General features: G+C 53.9%; 1 protein-coding gene and 1 long non-coding RNA gene across 8 annotated transcripts; one reads left to right on the forward strand and one right to left on the reverse strand.

Moving 5' to 3' along the window:
• Window positions 1-1,892: 1,892 nt before the first annotated feature.
• Window positions 1,893-12,747, reverse strand: LOC114485430 (uncharacterized). Its single transcript, XR_003678871.2, has 3 exons — window positions 12,199-12,747; window positions 7,555-8,688; window positions 1,893-3,154 (listed from the first exon to the last, which is right to left on the reverse strand). It is a non-coding gene; the product is annotated as an uncharacterized lncRNA (long non-coding RNA).
• Window positions 8,463-15,646, forward strand: LOC114485429 (uncharacterized). 7 transcript variants are annotated; one of them, XM_028486821.2, is made up of 4 exons: window positions 8,463-8,702; window positions 9,086-9,236; window positions 9,587-9,839; window positions 10,073-12,190. In XM_028486821.2, exons 1-4 carry the CDS (start codon window positions 8,463-8,465, stop codon window positions 10,593-10,595), a joined length of 1,167 nt encoding a protein of 388 aa, XP_028342622.1. In that variant the 3' UTR covers window positions 10,596-12,190. The 7 variants fall into 7 exon arrangements, 4 of the variants coding, with proteins under 4 accessions (XP_028342622.1, XP_028342623.1, XP_028342624.1 ...); XR_003678870.2 differs by lacking the exons at window positions 9,086-9,236; window positions 9,587-9,839; window positions 10,073-12,190 and adding exons at window positions 12,738-13,100; window positions 13,623-13,685; window positions 14,866-15,646 and having other exon boundaries at window positions 8,625-8,702; XM_028486824.1 differs by lacking the exon at window positions 10,073-12,190 and adding an exon at window positions 12,738-13,100 and having other exon boundaries at window positions 8,659-8,702.
• The last annotated feature ends 6 nt before the right edge of the window (window positions 15,647-15,652 follow it).

Consider the following 15,652-nt stretch of genomic DNA (forward strand, 5'->3'; position numbering starts at 1 on the left):
CATGTGTGTGTGTCTGTGTGTGCCCGTGTGTATATGTGCGATGATTGCGTATGTGTGTGTAATGCCTGTCTGGGGGAGGGGCGGGGGGAGCAGTGGGGTATTTGTTTACAAAGTTGCTAGTCTGTTTGTGGGCAGGTAGGTAGGCGTGGGTGTATTTATAGGAGCAGGAGCCGTATGTTTGTTGTAAGGGAAGATTTCTGCCCAGGTGTTTGTGAATAAGGAGGGACAGGTGAGGCGGGGCAGCCATCCTTCTGCCTGAGACTCTGCCTGTCCTTCTACCCTTCCAGGGCTCACCTCCCAGGGCAGCCACCTTTGCCAAAACGGCCCCAGTTTGATGCCCCAGTTTCAGCTGGCCTACCCAGCAGAAAGGTGCAGTCTCTTGCAGGCCCTGAGGAAGGATGAGCTCATTCTCTGCAAGTTGAAAGGGGCACACAGAAGTGTGGGATGGGAGCAAAAATTCATTTCAACTCCTCCAGTGTGGCTGACAAAACAAATACCTTTCCCACGGGAGGACCTGCCCCGGGATGGGAGGGGTACAAAGTGAGGGAGGCTCTGTCGGTTCTGGTGGTGGAGACCTAGGGGACACCCCTCAACAGATCCCCCAGACTGTGGGGGCCTCGGGGGGGTAGCACTGGAATTAGATAGCAGATGATTGGGAGGCTGTCAGAGGAAGGAAATGGGAGGGAAAGGGGGATTTCAGTAAGAGAAAAACCTGAGCAAAAGCCCTGAGGCAGGAAAATGCCCAGTATGCTTGAAAGAGTTAGAGCGAAGGGAACCTTAAAGCTCCTCTGGAGGCGGCCTCCTTCACGTACATGGGAGAAAACCTGGGAGGAAACTGAGGCCCAGAGAGAGGATGTTTTTCTGAGACCTAGCAGAAAAAGCAAGGGCTCCTGCCCTCCAGGTCAGTGCCCTTTCTGCTGCTGGGGTGTCAGACTGTTTGGTTTTGCCTCTTTGCTTTCTTATCCCCAGCTAGGCAGGCTGCGACAAGGTCCCATTCTGGGCTTCCCTCTGCCAGCAGCCAGCTGTGTGAAACTGACCAAGTCACTTTACCTCTCTGAGCCCCTCATCTCCATTATGAAGGGAGTATAAGGCCTTGTCTCACCTGGGAATGCTACCTTTGACTCCCTAGGGAGCTAAAATTTCTCTTAGTCGTCCTATCCCCAGCACTAGCAGAAGCTACAGCACAATGTAGGTGCTCAAGTAAGTGTTTTTATTTTTATTTATTAAAATACATTAAAAAAAAATCTTTTGGCCATGCCACATGGGACCTTAGTTCCCCGACCAGGTATAGAACCCATGCCCCCTGCAATGGCAGCACAGAGTCTTAACCACTGGACCACCAGGGAAGTCCCTTAAGTAAGTGTTTTTAAATGAGCGAAAGACGGAATGATGAGCTCCTTGACTCTTCCTCTACCACCCTCCATTAAGAGCCTCAGCCTCTCCCCTCCCGAGGCGGGACATAGGGTGAAGGAGGCCCAGAATCATAAAGACCTTGAAAGGGAAGGCAGGAAAGATGAATAATCTAACTGCACAGAGGCCCTGACTTCTCCCTGTCTCTGGGCAGATGCCCTTGAGAGCGCCCTTCCGGGCAGCCTTGGCCTTGCTGAAAACTGCTTTGGTGAGGGGGCTGGAGGAAGGGCCTAGATCTCTAGCAGAACATGGGGGCAGCTGGACCCAGGAGGAGCCCTGGCAGGCCTCTCCTCACTCACTGCCACTCTGCTCAGAGAAGTATCCCAAGCGTCCTGTCCCAGTCCTGAGGGGTTGGCTCTGGAACCTTCCGTTTCCCATTGTAATGATTCCTTAGCTTTTTCAAACTCCAATTACCCTCCTTTTTTGAGGCCCCCTTCTCACGTTAAATTTTTTATTGCCTATTTCATTCTTCATGATAGCAGCTGTATTTCTTTTAACCTTGTAACACACACACACACAGGAAACTAATCTATGGTGAGAGAAATCAGATCTCGGTTACCTCTGGGGTGGGGACTGACTGGGAGGGGGCATGAGGGAACTTAGGCATGCTGAAAATGTTCCAAGTCTCTATCTAGGTGATAGTTACATGTGTATACATACTTGTCAAAATTCATTGAGCTGTGCTGTTAAGATTTATGCATTTTACTGTATGTAGAGTATACCTCAATAAAGTACTGCTAGCATAAAAGACACACATACAGAGAAATACATAGAACAGACATGATCAGTTTAATGAATTATAAATCAAGTACCTGCATAAACACCACCCAGAATGCCTCATGCCCCCATGCGGTCCACAGTGCTGGCTCCCCTTGGACACCAACACCCACACGCTGGGCATCACAGGCCCCAGGCACCTCCTGCTCCCCAGATTTACAAGGCCTTGGATACCAGGGATGAGGGCAGCACACTGGCTTTGGAACCTCACATTTCCCATCAGTGTAACCCCAGGCTTGACTGCAACTCCTGTTCTGGTGAGTTGAAGGAACAGAAAACACACGCGTTTCCCCTTTCTGAGACGGGGGTTTCCGTACCAGACTCCCCCGGCCGAGTCTTGGCTGGGGGATGAGGGGTGTCCTCAGCGAAAGTCCAGGAGAAATGTGCCTTCCCTGCATCCCTGCTAAAAATAACCTCAAGCAGCACTGCTGCCACCGAGCAGCAGGAAGGACGGAATCGTGTTTTGCTTTAAACCTCGAAGCAGCTCAGCAGTTGGGGGCGAGGGAGGGGTGGGAGAGAGAGGCTATAGGGATCTGAGAGCCCTGGCAGCACTCTCCCCACCCCCACCCTCAGCTGCAGCTGGTCCTCTCAGGGGTGCCTGGGAGGAGTGTTGGTCGGGGGGAGGGATGACAGGGCTTCCCAGCAGAGCAGAAAGCCCGGGAACGTCGGGGAGGGGTGGGGAGGGGTCTCTGTCCTGCTAACTGGAGCGTGCAGGCTGGAGGGGCAGGAGTCACGTACTCCACGGGGTCCCCACCTCCTCTGAGAAGGACTCTGTCCCAGCAGCCCACGCCAGGGTCCCTCTCCCGCCTCTGCCCTCCTGCAGCGTGGCCGCCTGCCCCCGGGGGCTTGTGGCACACACAGGGCTAAGGATTGTCATTTCACGTTCCCGGCTCTGCCTGGCTTCCGCTCTGCCCAAAGAGATCGGGAGGTCCTCAAGGGCGGGTGCGGTCCAGCGCGAGGAATTTCCCTGGAAACGGGAAGTACAAGATGTGTCAGTGTGGGATCCCAGCGCGAGGAGCTGAGGAGTGGCTGAGTAAAGGGAAGAGGCCCTCCTGGCCGCCCGCTCCTGCTCTCTCTCCTCCCACAGCTCCCCTGCCCGGCTCATGCATCAGAGGCGTCACGTGGTGGCAGGACCGTTCTGCAGTCGACCCCAGTTTTAAGAACTACGATGGGTTGAATGTGTGCCACGTTCCAGGCACTGTACTGACCTTACACAGATTACCTCATTTAATCCTCTCTGCAAACCTATGACATTGGAATTCTTACTCTCCCTATTTACAGATGATGAAACTGAGGCTTAGGGTGATGAAATACTCATCCTAGGCTGCCGCTGGTAGAATATGACAGAGACAGGGCTTGAAGTCATGATCTGGGACACAGAGAACCTTCAGAATGAATCTCCAGAGAACAGTGAGACAGAATTTTGGAAACTGGACCTTCCTAAATAATTTAGGACACTGGTTGCTGTACATGATACTCTGGTAGAAAAAAGAGCAGTGGATTTAGGCCAAAATTTGTACTACCAGTTAGGATATTGGCCAAGGAACTTAACCATTCTGAGCCTCAGTTTCCATCTCTACAAAAGGGATACAATAATCCTTACATAGAATCGCTGGGGAGTAATGAATTTGAATCCAACATTTTTTCTAAACCTGAAAAACACCAAGCTCCATCCTGACTCAGGGCCTTTGCATGTGATTTTTCCTTGGCCTAGAACCCTAAGTCCCCAGATGTTCACGTACTGGTTTGTTCTTGTCATCTAGGTCTCAGCTCATACATAACTGTCCTTAGAGCAGCCCACCCCATTACTTGTGATTGCATCACTGTCTTTTATTTTCCTTTGCACTTAGCACGATCTGAAATTATCTTTTTGATTTATTTATTTTGTTTTGTTTGTTTGTTTATGGCCTATCCTCCCTCCCCAACTGCCAAGGAGGTAAAGTTTCTTGAGAGCTGGGACCTCCATGGGGTTCAGTGACCCATTCCCAGTGCTCAGAGCAGCACCTGGCAAACATCAGAGCTTGCTAAACATTTATGAATAAATGAATGATTATGCTTTGGAAACAGCATTACATTGAAGTGTCTGACTCTCCCTCAGGTCTTGCTGAGCCAAAGGGCAGTAAATGTGGGTTAATGGGGACTCGAGGGAGTGTTTCAGTCCTGGCCCAGGCCCAGCCCTGGGGCTCCTAGGCTGTAGGGAGCCATAAGGCTGCTTGGGTTTCTGGCTGCTCCAGGACAAAGGTCAACTCTTTTGCGGGAACAGGAGGTTCTGTACCATCTGGGGCTGCCTGCCTCTGGCCACATCTGCCCAGGTTCCCCAACCTGCACTCCAGGTCCAGGCCAGACCAAACAACTCAAAGTGTCCGCCAGAGAACCCAGGGCTGCTTCAAGCCTGTGTGCCTTTATACACACTGTTCCTTTTACCTGGCACGCCCTGCACCCTTGCTCTGCTTGGCTAGCTCCTCTCAGACTTGAAGACTGGCCTCCTCAGAGGAGCCCTCCCGGAGCCCTCTGGCCACACCAAGTCCCTGACTTCCCAGGGCATTATAGTGATCTGTTTTTGAGTCTTCCCAAGTAGCCGGGAGGTCTCTCTTTTTTCTTTAATTAAAAAAGAATTTTTTTTTATTTTTTGGCCACGCTGCGTGGCTTGTGGGATGTTAGTTCCCCGACCAGGAGTCGAACCCAGGCCCTTGGCAGTGTAAGCCTGGAGTCCTAACCACTGGACCACCAGGGAATTCCCAGCCCAGAGACCTCTTGAGGACAAAGACTAGCTTTTGTGCCCCCAAGTTGAAGCACAATGCCTGGTGCACACAGTAGGTACTTAATAGATGCTCCAGCACAGCTTTTGGACTTTGGATTCCCCAGGCATTAACACAGTTCCTGAGGCACACAGTAGGCACTCATTAAGAGCACACTGAACGCATGAACCAGAGCAATTTGACCCGTCTTCTAAAGTTGGAGGTGAGGTAAGGAGTGGGGGTGGGGGTAGGAGTGGAAGATGCTTCCTTGCAGACAAGATGGTGTCAGAGGGCAGAAGGCAGAGGGGACCTTAGGAAACTTCCCAGGAGAAGGGACATACAAAAAGCAAAGGTGAAAAGCAAACACAGATGGATGGAGGCATATAAACAGGGCTCTCAGTGAGCAAGGAGAGAAAAAGAGAGAAGGAAGGATAAAAGAGGAAGAAAGAACTGGGCTCAGAGGGGACAAAATGTGCCTGTGAGAGCCACAAAGGAAAGGAAGCCAGAGACTTGGCCAGGCCAACTAACTACAGGATGTCTGGTGCCCTTGCTTCAGCCGTGGGAGTAGATAAGGGTGGCATGGGCAGTGTGGTGCTGTGGTCCCTTCCTAGGGTGATAGGGCTGGATGAAAGGTCACATGTCACCATGTTTGGGGACATCTTGGGAAACTCTTCCTCTCTTAGCTCAGGAGAGGCCCTATGTTATGAAACAAAGCACCCCAGATATCACAGTCACAAATTCAGTTTCTTGCCCTTGGGTGAGCAACTTAGCTGCTCTTGCCTCAGTTTGCCCATCAGGAAAGTGGGTACTGTTCTCCTTACTTTAGAGGAACATTAAGATTGTACTGAGTTAGGACATATAAGTGAAATGTATACGCCCTGATGTGGCCAGGGATTGACATAATGGTGGTGATTTCTGCCAAAACCCTGCTGTGAATGGGTCCTAAGAGAGGCCATGCCACCGTGTCATTGGGTTCCACAGACAGTCCTGAGTTTAGAGACCTGGAACCCAGGTTCAGCCCCTGGTTTTTAGTTCCCAGTGCTGGAGCAGTACAGTGAGGCAAAGTTTACTCCCAGGTGAGGGGCTGAGTGGCAGCAGGCTTGCCAGTCGGCCGAGAGACGACTGAGGCCGCACACAGCCAGCAGGCTTGACTACCCACCTCCCTCACTGAGTGTCCTCTGGGGCCTCTGCATTTCAGCCTGTCAAATGGGCTGAAAATGGTTTTCTGGCTGTCATATTATACCTCAAGGCATGCATGGGCTCTAAGGAGGCAGAGTTCCTGGAATCATTTGAAGAGAGGAGGGAATAAGACTGAGGCTTGAGAAATGGAAGTTTTGCGATTTAGGTACATGATCTAAGTCATCTAGCAGGACACTTCGAAGTGCTGGCTTTGCTGTCAGACAGACCTAAATGTGAATCCAAGCTCTGTCACTTCTCTGAGCCTCAGTTACCTTAACTGTCAAAGGGGGCTCACAGTAGCATCCACCTCCTAGAGTCACTGTGAAGAGTAAATGAGCTTGTGTATATCAAGCCCTGAGCCCAATGCTTGGTCCCTAGGAGGCAATTGATATGAGCTATTATTGTGAATAATAATATCACGTGCTCCTGGGGGAGGAAAGCCAGATCATAAACGTATCCATCTCTGGATATCAAAGCCACTTTGAGGAGATTAAAGTGGTCACCACTCAAAAATCATTATGTCACCAAGTGTCAAATTCCATTTTGCAGCTTCTGTTAGGAACGTGTGACTCCTGGGGTAGGGGGGTGGTAGGATACCCCTCCCCCACTTCCCACCTCTGCAGTGTTCTCTGTGACCAATGGGGGAGGATCAAGGATTAACAGGTCTGCCAAGCTTTTGGGGTGGGTGTGGGGGGCAACTTCAAAAGCGCCTTCAGCTCACTTCTCTAGCTGGGCTCAGGCATAACTGCTGAAGTGCTCGGGAAAACAGGGTGGCAAGGAGCCTCAGAGGCCCAGAGAAACTTCGGACCCAACTTGGAGTGTCCATGGCCTTGGAGGCTGTTTCGGGCTTGCTGATGGGAGAGAGAGAAGGGGACTGGAGACTTCAACCTTCCCGAGTCCAACTTCTCTACTCCAGGGCTCACTCTGCACCCCACCCTCACCTCCCAGAAGAGTTTAGATCCCAAGGTCTGACCCATGGTGGGTGCAGGAGCCCAGGTGGGAGGTAGGCAGATGAGAGCAGGGGTGACAGGCAGCAGGATGCCACGGCTGAAGAAGGAAGTATAAATATAAAGCAGCCAGTGTAGGACTGGACAGAGGCCATATGAAACACACGGTACATTCCAGCCCCAGCGTAACAAACTGTACCAGCCTTTTTCAGAGCTGGGAGCACTGAGGGGAGGGAAGAGAGCAGAGGTTCCTTCGAGGTTGGCCCTGCCTCCTCCTCCCCCACTTCTCCCACAGCAGGGAAAGTCCCGATGTTCCTTTTGCAACCACAGGAAACCTACTATCCCTGCTCACACTCTGTACCCAGTGTTCCTCTCAGCCTCTCCAGACTGGGAGGGAGCAACGGGGTGGGGGGGGAGGGGGAGGTGTCAGGGGGGAGGGGAGAGGCACAGCAGCCCAGGTCACATTAGGGAAGGTGGCAAGCATCACTTGGACACTGACTCACAGAATCACAGCCTGTAAGTGCTGCAACGGAGGTACAGATGACAGGGAGGTGTAGGGAAGGAAGTGCCTTGCCCAAGGTCACACAGCCAGTTGTTCACCAGGGTGGGACCAGAGTGCATCCAGAGCTGGGCAGTGCTGGGCAGCTCTCTTGGGTGTAGTATGTAGGAGTGGCAGGCCAGGGAACAGGCAGTGCCCGGGGAGTGAGGGTGGGGCGCAGCCAGATCCAAGGCTGCCTCTACACTCTGATTGGCTCTGGGCAGGTCTGGCTTGGGTACTGTCCCCTCCACTCTTCCCAAACCTACCCCCCTCCCTTAAATGTTAGAGATAATGTATGTGAAGTGCCTGACATGGAGGCTGGTTTGTGGTGATGTCAACCAGACTGAGTCACCTCCACGCCTTTTCTCTCCTCCTCCACACACAGAGCTCAAGGCCTAGAACCTCCTGGGATCTTTCTCTCCCATATCACCACCTCCTTCCTACTGAGTCCCTATAGCTCTTAACACATTTGGTACTCACCACCTGCTGGCTTGGGTTATTATTTAACCTCACATGCCATGTGTTTGTCTCTTCAACTGGTCTGCAAACTGCCCAAGGGCAGGAAATCATTTCAATACACCCAGCATTTATTGAACATCAACTCCAGTGCCAAGCTTGGCCTGTGGGGGATGAGCTGAAGCCATGGGGGGAGGCCTCAAAGAAGCAGACTTTGTTTCTACCTCAAGGACTTTCTAATCTGGTTAAAAGAACAGGATTAGTAAACAGATCACTAGAATATGAGACAGGCCACATGCTGTGTCCTGAGAAAGGTACAGACTGAGTGTGCTGGGCTTTCAGAGGAGAGAGGAATCAGATTTGGCTGGCGCTGTTCCAAGCAGGCTTTATGAGCTGGAGCTTGAGAGATGGGTAGACATGGAGGACGGGCCCTCCTGGCATGGGAAGTGGCACAGGAAACCGTGGAGTTTGGAAGGAGGGAGAAGAAACGACTTTAGGAATTGTGTCATAAACTTCTTAATGACATCCTTAGCAGGACCTAACAGAGCCTTCCATATGGTAGGGGCTCAGTATGTAAGTCCTTTGTCCCCTCCTTGGTTCAGAGATGGTGGAACCTTCAGGACCAGCGCTCAGGGACGTCTTTCTGCAGAAGGATGGGTAAGGAGAAGACGTGGCCCTGAATAAATCCGGGTTTGGGCTGGACAAAGGGAGGGGTCAGGCTCGGGTTTGGGGTCGTCTTCCTCCACCCTGCCGCCCACTCCCACTCGCTAGTGTCCAGGCTCTTCCTACTCCTGGCACCCTGCCAGGGGGTTCCCAAGCTATGCAAAAGAGCTGGGCTTCGTTTGCCAGCCCCTGGGAATCCCTGGAGTCTCCAGGCTTGTGTGAAGAAAGGATCAATCAGGGAAGGGGTCGGAGGAACAGGGAGGCTCCTCGGGGAGATGGCTTGAATTGGCCCCCTCTAGCGGGCTTCCGTTGTCACGTGACTGCATCCCAGGTCTCCCAAGTCTGGGGCTGACGCACTCCCTGCTATCCTCCTCCAGACTCCGGGACTGAGCGCTGGTGGGGCTTGGGCGGCAGCCTGGGCGGCTCCTTCTCTTGCGTGGAGCTACCAACCAACACCTGCCCCCACCCCTTCCCGATTGTGCTGCCCCGGGCCCCCCACACGCCTGCGGAATCCAAGTCAGGGCTCAGGTGGGAGATGGAGTGGTCTGGTTGCGCCAAGGCCGGTGACAGGTCAGGGCCGCGCGTCCCAAGGGTTGCGCACCAGCCCCCGGCCGTCCCGGGTGCCCGCGCCTGGCCCGGCTCCAGCGCGCGCTCGCAGGGCTGCGGCGGCGGCGGGGAAGCTGCGCGCCGAGCGCAAGCCGCGAGCACAAACAGGGCGAGGAGGCTGGTGTGAGCGCCTGGGCCCGGTGCCAGCGCGCCGGGGCTGGAACACAATGTCCCGAGCGGGCGGGCGGGCGAGCGAGCGGGGAGCGAGAACAGCCTGACTCAGCAGCTGGGTAAGTGGGTGTGCTCGCTCACCAGATCAACCGCTCTTGCAGCCTGCGGTCAGCGACGACCCGACTCTCGGAGGCTCCCTGGAGCGGGAGGGGCGAGCGCACCGCCCGCTTCCCGGCTCCCGCCCTGCCTGTCGCTCGGGACCTCCACGTGGCCGGTTTGCGCCTCCCTCTGCCTTCTCGCCCCTCCATTACAGCGTTTCGCAGCCCCCAGCCCGAGCAGAGCAGGCTCTGCCCACTTGGGAGGGGCACTCTCCTCACCCCACCCGGCAGGTGTGGCCCACCAGACAGCTGCTGGGTACGTGTTGTCGCATTCCCCCACCACTCTGGGAGGCTTCTCTAGGTCTTGGCGTGGGGGACGTAACCCTTAGTTGCAGATGGAGGTAGAAACTTGGTCTAGGGTGGTGGGGAGCAGAGGAAGAGGATGCTGGGAGAAATGGGATTATGGGGCAAGAAGATCTTCCCCATCTCCGTGCTCGGTTGACCCAGAGTTCAGAGTCTCTTCCTGTCCCCTCCCCTCAAAACCGCTAGGCCCCTGAAGATTTTCTCAGAGGGAAGGAGAAGCAGGTGGGGAGGTGCTTTGAAGCCTGAGACCCTGCTTTTCTGCCTTACCCACCCTCCCACCCAAAGCCACAACAAAGACCCACGAAGCCTGCCACCCGGCCACAAAACTTCTCCTTCCTCCTCTGGCCTGCTGTCTTCTGCCGTCTGGTGGGGCCATTGTGAGGATGACAGCCCCAGGGCCGGGAGCTCAGATGTCAGCCCAGAGCAGGACTCTTCCTGCGAGGGTGGGGACCTGTCCCATGCCCCAGTCTCCTGGGGTGTCTGCAAGGTGCCCCTGGGGACACCGTGTGCCTGGAGTGTGCCAGGGCAGGCAGGGAGGGGCTCCCTCCTCTGCCAAGTTCCAGGAAAGGCCTGGCAGGCAGCACAGTCCTGGGCTCCAGGGCCTTCCAAGGTGGAGCTGGGGGAGGGATCCCAGGCTGCTGAAGTGCCTCACCTGGGCCTCAACCCCTGCTTCCCAGGCATCACTGGCACCTTCTTTAGCCAAAATTGAGGAGACGGTTGCCAACCATCTTCCCACACATACAGGCATACTTCCCACACATGTGCTCACCCAGCCAACGCTCACCAAATCCCTCAGGCAGGAGGCACTTTCACTGTTGTCGACTCCAACCTTCTACCTGATGTATGAAATCTGTCCACAATATCCCAGGCCAGTGTTCTGAAGCTGTTTGCATACCCATAGTGACGGGGACACTCTTTTACAAGGCGGCCACTACCCTTCAGGTCCTCCCTATCTCCAAGTCCAGTCACCTACAGGACACCTGCCCTCACATGGCCTAGGAGTAACTGATCTCACCCTCAGGTCCCTCACACCAGCTCCACCCCCTTTCCCACGGTGACCCTTCCACCCCCCCCAAACTCACCATGAAGTAGGATTAATTCTTAACTATTTTCCCTCCTTCACCATCCTATATCTGATCTATTACCAAATTCTTCCCTTTCTTCCTTTTATTACAACATGTATTATTTGTTACTTTCTTCATTTACCCTTCCTTTCCAACCCCGTAGATTCCACCTTTGGCCCAAATTCCCACAGTCACTGCCACACTGTCCTTTCTGACCCAGGTTTTTCCTTCCTCCTACACACCCTGCTGGAATTATCTTCCTCAAACACTGTTTATTGTGTGTTATCAACTTCAGACTCCTCAACCAAGCACACTGGGTACAACAGCTGCTAACCTGTGTGTTCCATATGAAGGGGCCCACACTCATTCATGGTGTACCCAGACCCCAGAGTCCAGCACAAGGCCTGATGCATAGCAGGAGGGGAGCCAATGTTCCTCAAGTGTCCAATCCATTTGGTTGTGCTCCTTGCTCTCCGCCCAGTTCTCTTTCCTGGCTTGGTGTCCCCATTCTCATGAAGCCTATTGGCTTCCTGATGCTCACGCAGGCCCTTTTGTTTAGAACAGCCCCAGTTTTTGTTTTTGGCCACACTGCGCAGCATGCGGGATCTTAGTTCCCCCACAGGGATCGGACTGAACTCGCGCCCCCTGCAGTGGAAGCACCGAGTCTTAACCACTGGACCGCCAGGGAAGTCCCAGCCCTGGTTTTTAAATTTCCCATAATCTTCAGAGAGCGGTGGGGAAGAGAGAAGCTGACGTCCAAATTAACATTGGGGTTTGTGCCAAATACTAACTGCAAAGACCCTGAGTGTCAAGTGGAATGAGGGTAGCTGCCTGCTGGGAGCCAGCAAGAAACAGAACACCACGGAGGAGGGTGGAGGGCAGAGAAGAGTGGGTGCAACCAGTGGTTTGGGGTTTACAGAGGGATCTTGTCACTGGAGATTCCAGCCTGCCTAGCTCTGGGTCGCTATTCTGATGCCCTTAGGTTGTTCTTTTTTGGCACCACATCTCTCTCTCTCACACACACACCCACACCCAGTGATCCTGGCCCCATCACACCTCATAACCCAGCTCAAAGTCTCTGATAATCTCCACCCCACTTGGATCGTGTTGGCATCAACTTCCCTCTGAGCCTCATGAGCTGCCTTCATTCTTTCCTATATTTTATTGCTTCATTATGTCCTGTAGTATTTTCTACCCCAAAGATTATAAGCTCCTTCATGGCAGGGACAGTGTTACTTATTTACTTACTTAATATCATCTGTTTTGAGAAGGAAGAATAAGATAGGGCACTTGGATTTTGGAAGCCACATAGACTTGGGTCTGGATCCTGGTTCCAGCACTTAGCTGTTTGGCCCTGGGCAAGTCTCAACTCTTCTGAGCCAGTTTCTCCATCTGTAAAAGGTGCTAGAGATACTTACCTTGCGGAATGAGAGGCAAAGATTACAGAGACTACAAAGTGCCCGTTGCAAAGTGAGCAGACAATAGCTTGTCTTCCTTACCTGCGCCGTGGGAGCTTTCCTTGAATTGGGGGACAGGGTTCCTTAACTACCGCCCCCACCACTAAGACATTTCTAAGCGAGTAAAAAGACACTATTAACACTTACACCAGTTCCACGGACGTAACCCGGAATGCATGGCCCCCCTACACTAACTCACAATAACCGGTGAGTGCAGGGTTCGGATCCAGCGACGCCAGAACCCAGTGCCTAAGCATGGCGCCAAGCATAGTTCAAGCTCAATGAACGTCTGTCGAATGAACGAGTGAACGGAACCTGTCCTGCCCTTAGCTTCTTGGAGCATCAGCGAGTGGAGAAGCAAAGATTGACAAGCGCCCACGCCGCCTCCCCACCCGCACCCCGTCACAAAGTCTCTAGCAGTCTTCTTTCGCTAAGGTCTCTCCTTCTCCAGCCCGCATTCCCGCCCCTGGTTGCCTTGGAAACAGTGACGTATACGTGAGGGGCGTGACCTCTCTCCATCCTCTCGCGGAGACCCGGGCCCCTTCTTATCCCAACCCGGGGAGAGGATGAGGTTGGGGTCCTCGACCCTGCTGATCCACGCCGGGCCTGGAGCTAACCCTGCCCACCTGGTCCCCCCTCGGGCGCGGGACTCGCCGGATTGCGGGCACCCCATCCTCAGCCCACCCGGCACAGGTGAGCTGGCGGGGTCCGGAGAACGCCGGCTTCAGTTCCTGGGATCACTCTTCACCCCTTCACCCGACAGGCCAGTGGATCCAGAGAACCGAGGCCCAGCGCTCAGCCTAGGCCCGCTTCTTCCCGGGAGCCCTCGGGCGTGCTCCGTGTCCTGGGGGTGGGCGGGAAGGGTGGGACCCCAGGGCGCGCCGAGCCCCGCGGAGCGCGGGAGAGAAGGAGTTAAACAAGGTGCCGGCGCCGGGCGCGGCGGGAGTGGGGGATGGGAGCGAAGGGAAAGTGAGAGCGGGGGCGGGGGTGGGGGGGACCGGAGCGAAAGAACATCCTGTGCCCGCCGCCGGATGCGCCGGGGCGGGGGTGCGGGGGGAGGTGCGGGGAGCGGTGGGCGGGGAGTAGTCCGGGGAGGGAGGGCAAGATGGGGGGAGGCTCGGGGCGGGGAAAGGCGCGGCCTCCGCCCCACACTCGGAAATCCTTCTGTGAGGGCGCCGCCCCCTCCGCTTCCCGGGTTTGCCGCGTTTCTTCCAGTCCCCACTCTTTCGCCGGAGTCACGAGCTACCGAGAGGCCCCCCAGTCTGGTCCTGGGCCGGGGTAAGCACGAGTTGGGGAGGGCACGGTCCCGGAGAACGTGGGATCCCTGTCAGGGCCCGGGCTGTCCCCCAGACTTTCATCTCTCGGCTTTCTGCCTTTCTTCTGGGGCAGCTCGCACGTGCTGCGCTTCCGCTGTTCACCGAGAGTCACAACGTACATTCTCTCATTCAGTTCTGACAGCGCACTTCCGTGTAGTAGGCAGGTTTTCCGGAGGAGGAAACTGAGACTCAGATCATGGAACTTGCCCAAACCCAAGCTCGTCGGACTCCAACGGGCTTTTCATTAGAGAGTAGGCTAATTTCTCCTTAGCTTCTCCTGTGCATGCAAGCGCCGGGCCCCTCCGGGGTCCCCCTCCTTAACGGCCTACTTGCACAGCAGGTCCCCAATAGCGTGTTAGGCTCCTCAAATTAACTAGGCTGAAACACCCATTACCAGAGTCCTGATAGAATAAGCAGGTAGTCTGAGGGTTTTTACAGGTGGGAGGATGGTTTTTAGGAACAAAGTAGCTCAGGGGAACGGGCTGGATCCCTGTAGCGCTCCTGGTTTAGGAATTTGGTGGGGGAGGGGGGTTCAAAGAGGGCTCCAAAGTTGTTCAAGGAAAGTAAATGGGTTACAGGAGTTGAGATTGATTAGCTTGAAGATGACCAGAGAGGGAGGGGTAGAGGGTGAAAGGAAGGGGTTGAATAATGTGCCTTTCAGGCCTCACAGAGGCCCACCATCTGTGTGCTCACTGCCTTGCCACACCCAACATTTTTGTCCAGGTGAAACCTGCTTATAATAGTAATTATTTTTGTCACGTCTGGTGAGCTCTGTGTGCTGGGCACTGTTCCAAGTACTTAATCCTCTCAAACCCAAGAAGTAGGTATTATTATTCCCATTTTATAGGTGGGGAAAATGAGGCACAAAAAGATTACAAAGCTAGGTCAGTAGCTGAGCTGGTTTTGAACCCCAGCAGTCTGGGTTGAGCCCACACTCTCACTCACTAAATAAACTGCACCTAACATGATGGGAACGTCAGCCTTAAAGGTAGAAAGCCTGGTGCAGATGGCAGAGAGGTGTGTACTAGGGCAGCCCATGTCCTTTTGCCTTGGTGAGGGCGGTTAAGAAACTTGGGGTTGGCTGTGTGTATATGGAATCTGACTTCTCTCGAGCCAATATTCCAAATTTTTGAATATGACAGAAAAAACAAGAAAAACAAAATCCACGTTCTCACAAAGAGCTGCAGCCTTCATTTATGCTCCCTAAGAACATTCACTATCATCTGTTGTCACCATCATTTCACAAAAGCAAGTACATTTTAATTCTCCTCAAAAGAAAACAGACATCTTCTGAGTCAAAAGCAGGTACTCCCGGGAGCTTCCCTGGTGGTGCAGTGGTTAAGAATCCGCCTGCCATTGCAGGGGATACGTGTTTGAGCCCTGCTCCGGGAGGATCCCATATGCTGCGGAGCAACTAAGCCCGTGGGCCACGACTACTGAGCCTGCGCTCTAGAGCCCACGAGCCACAACTGCTGAAGCCCGCATGCCTAGAGCCCCGTGCTCCACAATAAAAAGCCACTGCAATGAGAAGCCCGTGCACCGCAACGAAGAGTGGCCCCCACTCACCGCAACTAGAGAAGCCCGCGACGCCACACAGCCAAAAATAAATAAATTTAAAACAAAAAACAAAAGCAGTTACTCCCAAGAAAGGACGGTCCTTGACTTTCCACCAATGAATACACATTCCTCTTTTTTTTTTTAATCGTGCTGTGGACTAGCAATGTCACACTGGGGATGCCTCTGCTTCTAATGCATCCAAAACATTTGAGGGCAGAACCCAAAGGAATGGGCTTAGGTATATATAGCAGGAGGGAGTTAGGTTAGAGCCAAGAAAGAACTCTCCTTCTTTGGAGATCTTTAAAGAGCAGGTGAGTACTGCATTTGCTTAGAATGTGAGGGTTGCAGGATCAGCACCATGGACTGGGGAGG

This window comes from Physeter macrocephalus, unplaced genomic scaffold, assembly GCF_002837175.3.
Source record: "Physeter macrocephalus isolate SW-GA unplaced genomic scaffold, ASM283717v5 random_1588, whole genome shotgun sequence".
In the NCBI taxonomy this organism is placed as follows: Eukaryota; Metazoa; Chordata; class Mammalia; order Artiodactyla; family Physeteridae; genus Physeter; species Physeter macrocephalus.